This window comes from Phragmites australis, chromosome 5 (assembly GCF_958298935.1).
Source record: "Phragmites australis chromosome 5, lpPhrAust1.1, whole genome shotgun sequence".
NCBI lineage: Eukaryota > Viridiplantae > Streptophyta > Magnoliopsida > Poales > Poaceae > Phragmites > Phragmites australis.
This window is the reverse complement of record NC_084925.1, coordinates 36,024,196-36,031,157: the sequence shown is the minus strand read 5'-3', so window position 1 is coordinate 36,031,157 and position 6,962 is coordinate 36,024,196. Positions and strand designations below refer to the sequence as shown.

Sequence of the window (6,962 nt, the reverse complement as noted above, 5' to 3'; positions counted from 1 at the left end):
CATATTTTCACATTGTCAAAAATTTGTTCCTAACAATATATCCGTAAATTGAACAAGGGGCACCTTCGAGACCAGGGATCAAGCACAAAACAAGACATGTGATGTACACAGATTCAGGTCTCCGGTTGGAGTAACACCCTACGTCATATGTTGATGACGTTGTATATTGGTATCTCAAGTACATGCAATGTGACTAAACCTATTACAATCGAGTAAATTGGATCTAGACTAATCTAGGTTTGGAATTGCCAAGTCTCTTAATTTCTAGGGTCTTGGTGTCGCTTGCCTCGAGATGCGTTGGATTAGATTTTCTCCTCTCTGAGGGATTTGAGTCCCCGCCTTATATGGGGACGAGATGCTATCTTGGTTCCAGTCGTAGTCGATAGGGAGTCCTTCAACTTATCAGCTAAGACAAAGCAGATAAATTCGACCTAGATACTAGTCATACTCGAGTCGGTAACCGTGATAGGCCTTCCTAGTATATGCCTTCTAGATGTTTAAGTGTATCAGGATCCACATATTCAGTTTCACAATATCCAGAGTAGTTGAATACAGGTACAGTGTACCCTGCCCAAATACGGTATACTCTTTATACATATATACCCTATAGTTATATAGTTGACACACGTTGCCCGCGATTAGGACCTCTCACTCTCTGTCTCTTTCGACGAACAAAACACAATAACAAATCCAATCAAGAAGACAAGAACATGAGATATATAGTGTAGCTCCCTTCTTTATTACTCCTCTTTTTTATGTTAAAGGGGTGGAGGAAGCCCTCCTTCTTGGAGGTCCTAATCTCCTTATGATATAGAAATTATCTCATTAAAAAACTCATATGAGAAAAATTTATGTAAAGACTCATAAAGGGAAAAGGAGTAAAATTCTTCTTTCAATCTTCTAAACCGATTATTCATTGTTCAGGATGAACTATTTACCTTCCAGACTCATAGTCATTGGGATTATGCTATCAGGGATGTTCTCCCCCTAACCTTTGCACTTCTCTGAGTCATCTCATACCAATACCATGTACTAGATTTTCAAAAGTTGGTGGTGATAAATACTTCATGAACAAATCTTCTAGATTATCACAAAACCTGATATGAGTCACCATGATTTCTTTATTCATCTGCAATTCATGGCTAAAAAATAGCTTTGGTGAAATATGTTTCGTGATATTTGACTTTACATATCCCATTTGAATTTGTGCAACACAAGCCTTATTATCTTCATAGCTAATAGTTGGAGAATTCACGGTATTTACTCCACAAGTATTCTGTACGTGCTGAGTAATACGTCCTAGCCAAGTGCATTCCTTATCTATCTCATATAGTGAAATAATCTACGAGTGGTTTGTCGAGGTAGTTATGAGTGTTTGCTTCACTGATTTCTAGAAAATTGATGCACCCCCATAGAGAAATACATAATCAATTTGTGATAATGCTTTATGTGGATCAGATATATAGCCTACATCGGCATATCCCACTAGATTTAGACTTTGTTTCTTCTAAAAAAACAACTCGATTTCTTCAATCCCTCTGAGATATCTAAGAATATGCTTGATGCCATTCCATTGTTGTTTGGTTGAGCTCAACTTTCTAATAGGTTGACAACAATGGCAATATCAGACTTGATACCATTCACGAGGAACATCAATGCTCCAATGGCACTCAAGTAAGGATGTTCAGGTCCTAATATATCCTCCTCTCCTCATTTTAGTCTAAAGATGTTTTTATCCACATCCAGTGATCTCCCTTCCATGGGAGTTCTTAATAGGTATCCATATTTATGGTTAAACTTTTCTAATACTTTCATGATATATGCTAACTGGTGCGCTAATATCCCTTCATGGGTATGCTCTGCTCAATATCCTTTGTTGTTCCAAAGATATTCAGATCATCGATAGAGACAGATATTATGCAGAACCCCTTATCTGACTTTCTAATGAACACGCAGGGACAATCTTCATTCTTTATGAATACCATCTACAAGAGAGAATCACTAAGTCGATTGTAACATTACCATATTTTTTCATATTGTTTCAAGCCATAGAATGATCTTTGTAATTTGACACTATAGATGTTGTGTTCTTCTTTAGGGACTTTAAATCCTTCATGAACTTTCATATGGATTTCAGTATATTCATATAAGTATGTGGTCACAATATCCATTAATTTAATCTGCAAGTTCATATTTACTGCTAATACTATTAACTACTAGAAAGTGATTCCATCCATAATACGAGAAAAAGTTTCATTGTAATCAATGTTAGGACTCTATGAATCTTTGTGCTATTAGTCTCGCTTTGTATCGTATCATCTTATAGTTCTTGTCTCTCTTCTTGACAAAACCCATCTGTGACCTATAGGGTATATCCCTTTAGGGGTAAGGCCTATAGGACCAAGTACATCTCTTTTCTTAAGCGAGTTTGATTATGCATGTCATGATTGTTTCCTTCCATTTAGACTAGCCAGAACGGTTCTAACATTCTACTAAAGATCCCGACTCTGGATCTAGATCTAATTTAGTAATCTTCTTGGTAAAGTAGATATCAAGATAGTCTTTCTATCATAGATTACTCATGTTGTTTGTTGAGATCTCCTCTATTCTTTCAATTTCATTATATTCTAGATCATTATCATTCCTGGTGTGTTTAGATAAGAAATTTTTATTTCCCATCGTGAGTATTATGTGCACATTCTCACTGGGCTCAAGTCCTTGGAGGAGTTTAACTTCATGTGTTTCCACATCAGGTGGCCCCATAACAGGGGATGTGTCTTCTTCACTTTCTTCACAATTATTTGGTCGTTACTTTGGTTTCCTAAGGTGTCCCTCTGTAACCTTAGCTACTTTGGCCTTTGGTTCTTTTGGAACCTTTGCATCCTGATGTCTCCCCATCTTCTTGGAAGTGATAGACTTTAGTTGGAATTCCATTAATTCATTCTTTTCAAAAGCTATTTCAATTTGTTCTGTTGTATCTACTGCAGGTATATGGGATTTCATAATTATCTTTGGATTGGTGAAGGCTTAGGGAAGTTGATTAGCAATTCTAGCTCTAGCATACTTCAAATGGTCCGAGGTGGGGTTTTATAGAGCCAACTTTAAAAACTAATGTTGAAGGAATCTACCTAGAAATCAACCACTGTATGATACAGTGAACCCAGCTATATGATACAGCGACCATCTTTCCATTGGTAAAAAGTTCAACCATTGAAGCTTTCTTTGTATTCGTTGTATGGTACGGTAACATATGGATGCTACGGTAATCCACCGTATACTACGGTGACTTGTCAAATCATATGATATGATGACTTTATCTTCATGGGGCATCAATCGCATCACCTACAGGGTAACTAATCTAAAAATATTATATCAAACTACTTAAACCTAAACTCTTCTTCATAATACAGTCAAATAAAACAAATCTATCTACACAAGTAATGCTTTCAACATCATAATCACTTATCTAAGTAATAGTTCCTTATATCTTAATGAAGCTTTTCTTTGATCTTGATGTTCCTTCATTTGAAGTATTTGGAACCGTAAGTTCATCATGTAACATATATTAGACTAAACCCTTTATACTAACAAACGTAACATATATTAGACTAAACCCTTGTATACTAACAAACAATGTTAGTCTTATTGACAATATTAACATTAATCACTAAAATCATATTGATCCGATGCTAAGATCATTGATCTTTCACATGGCTCAACCTCCATGACCAACACTGATCCTATGCTAAGGTCATTGATCTTTCACACCGCTCAGCTTCTGTGGCTGAGGCGGCCTCCCTTAGGTGGGGCTGGCTCTACAACTTCAACCAGTAATGCTACCCAAAGAATGCAGAACTGCGACATGCAACCTGCTGATGCGGGAGCAGGAAGCAAGCACAGGATTGAGCACAGCAATGAATCACCCAAAACAACCATTCCCTTGCATGATCTGCCAGGGTCAAACTATACAGCCCAGGAATAATGTACAATTTCGTGCAGACGTAAATTATGAAGCTTGGTATGTTCTACAAAACATATACAACCGGCTTGCAGAATGCCCGAATCTTGCATCACCACACTTTGAAATCCCACTGTTCAGAACTGTAGCCAAAAGCACCAGGAAATGAAAAGGATAAGCACGTTGAAAGCAAGGATAAATGTTGACACTTGATACTACTACGATATATCATAATTCCCCACAATGACGCAGTAGCAAATGCAAATTCTGGGCCTGTCAATCTAAGGCTGGTATCAATCTTGATCTAACAAACTGACTAGAGTTGCTCCCGTGTATAACTAAGAGACAACGAAACATTAACATGTAAAGTCGACGGATTGTTGTGCTCACTTGATACGAGCAATGGCCACCACAATGAAAACGAACACTGTGAGCATGAAGGACGCCTTCACTGTGTCACTGTAGATATCAGGCTTCTCTTCATCGCAGTGAGGGTGGATCAGCATGTTGACAATCTTCATTACATTCTCAAGGAATTCCACTATTTTTCCCTGAGCACTGTCCAAGATCCACTTGAGCACTTCTGCAGGACCACCAGTGTTCCCCTTTCTATTGTTTTCTTTCCCTGAAAGATGAGGTTAGTCACAGTAAGACAAGACATATAGACCCAGAAAGACAAGCAATAGTCTAACTAAAATAGTAAGTATTTCTTGCAAATGTTACACGGCAAAGGTCAAACAGTCATCGCAGTGCTGCGGTGTGGTTAACAAATAGAACGTTGCATATTTATATGTGTGTGTGAAAGTTTAGTGTAACTTGCCATCATGTAAGGATCTCCTGAAATCTTGAACTGCTTCGTTATTCATCACAGCATCCCATACAGCCTTATCACATGACAATGACATAACCATTTTCTGCATGAAGGACAAGGTTAACACAGTGATGGAGAGACAAGAAGTTCATAAACTTCTAGGTGACAACTCTGATCATATAACTAACAGTTTTGGGATACACACACGCAAAAAATTGTTAAGTTCAAACCTGAACGGTGGGATCCTTTTGCAATAGACGGAAAGCATCCAAAACATTCCTATGTTCCCTTGAAAGAAGAGCAGTCGAGTTGAGAACATAGGCAGCAGGTTCAATCCAGTCATCTGATCCTGATGAATTGCCAGATGAATGTCCTGAGGTGGACAGTAGTGCAGTTTGTCTATCGGTTATATTTGAATCCACACCAAAAGGATTCTCAAATACCCTGAACGAAATGGTAACTCAATTAGATGGAGCAATGAATAGCAACTACATATAAAAGTCACCTTTTTGGAATGAGTTACTGAGTAAAGGTATACAGTAGCTTCATTTAAGAAAAATGGTTCTTTCCACAATATACAAAATGAGCAAACATTCAAACATTGCCACAATGCTGTGAATGGGAGAAAACAAAATATGTAAGTACGAAACAAAACAAAAAGGTAATTTTTCATCTTTTTTGTTAAAATCTAAATGTAATATTTGTTAGCACAAGAAAGATAGTTGTGGGGCTCACTTAAGATGGCAGGAATGAACCGAAGTATGCAAGAAATACAACCAAAAGGATTGGAAGAGGTTGCAAGCAAACAAACACTGAAAAGTTACCTTAATTGCAATTTTAATTCCGCATATTGTTTCTACTAACCATGATTGAAAGTTGACGTGCTTAGGTGGATCCAAACGTTCTATACAGTCCATACAACACAGGCTACTAACGATTCAAGAAACACAGCATCATTAAAGACCTCCTTCATGATTGTTCATGAATTCTGCATGACAAGTCTTGGTATCGCAAGTTGCTCTGCACAACTCCCCTGGACTCCATCCAATCATGGCAGGGAAACCAGCCTAAAACAGCACCCTACAAATACAATCATGACCAAAGCAACTAGAGCACAGATTAAACCAATCTAACGACAAACGGGCGCTAACCACAACTAAGAGAACACTTACCAACCAAGGATCTGAAGCATGAAAGCTCGTAGCCTAAGTCCCCATCTAATCCAAACACATAAAAACTAAACATCCCACATCAATCTATACACAAAGACAGTTCCAGTCTAATCCAACCCATAGAAGCAAGGTTAACTTAGGTCCTGATAATCGCGAACATCACCAACACAAGGAGCGTCAGAACGCACAGTTAGATCCAATCTAAGCGAGTGAACGAAAAAAAAATCTTCTTAAATGAGGTGAGCGAGCAAGCAAATCTTACTGTTGGATGCTGGTGACAGCGCCGGTGACCTCGTCTATGGTGGGCGGGGACCAGAACACCACCCTATACTCCTCTTCTTCCTCGACCTCACCAGGACCCGAGGCCGCCCCCTCGCCCCCGGCGACGACCTCCTCCCAGCCTTCCTCCTCCCCGTCGCGGCGGAGCGCGCGGGACTCCCAGTACGCGGCAGCGGCGACCGCGGAGGGCGGGGGCGGCGAGCTGGCGCGCAGGGGCCGGCCGCCGGACATGGTGCGCGGACGCGGGGACGCGTTGGAGCTGGAGGCGCCAGCGCCGCCGAGCACCGCCGAGGAGCGCACGGCGCGGCTGGTGAGGCGGAGGAGGTGCCTGCCCGGCGGATGGCCCATCGCGGAGAGCCTGTCGTGGAGCTGGAGGTCACCTCGCCTGCGCCGCTACCCAATCCCCTCTTTCTAGTCTCTGAATGCTTCCGCGCGATGCGATAAATAACAAAGCTTGAGCAGGAAGGAAGTTTGGGGCTTTGAAGTTTGCTCTCTCATATCAGAGAGAGGTTGAGTATTGCTAGGGGTCACCCAAACTACTTTGTGCGGTTTCTTGTGGAATTGAGCATGCTTATTGGTTGCTTTATCTTCCTACACTTGTGTAGGTTTTTCGTAATAATATTTGTTAATGGGCAACAGTTGAGGTGTAATAGTCTTTTTATTGGCAGAGCTGGTAGCGCTTGGACATTCAATAGATCGGACACTTCAGTAGTTCATTGCAATATCAAAAAATAAAGTCTAC

General features: G+C 40.2%; 1 protein-coding gene across 1 annotated transcript; it reads right to left on the bottom strand.

The window, feature by feature from the left end:
• Positions 1–3,915: 3,915 nt before the first annotated feature.
• Positions 3,916–6,729, bottom strand: LOC133919448 (uncharacterized). The gene is made up of 5 exons (XM_062363835.1): positions 6,204–6,729; positions 5,000–5,213; positions 4,779–4,872; positions 4,349–4,583; positions 3,916–4,101 (listed from the first exon to the last, which is right to left on the bottom strand). Exons 1-5 carry the CDS (start codon positions 6,566–6,568, stop codon positions 4,071–4,073), a joined length of 939 nt encoding a protein of 312 aa, XP_062219819.1. The 5' UTR covers positions 6,569–6,729; the 3' UTR covers positions 3,916–4,070.
• Between the last annotated feature and the right edge of the window lie 233 nt (positions 6,730–6,962).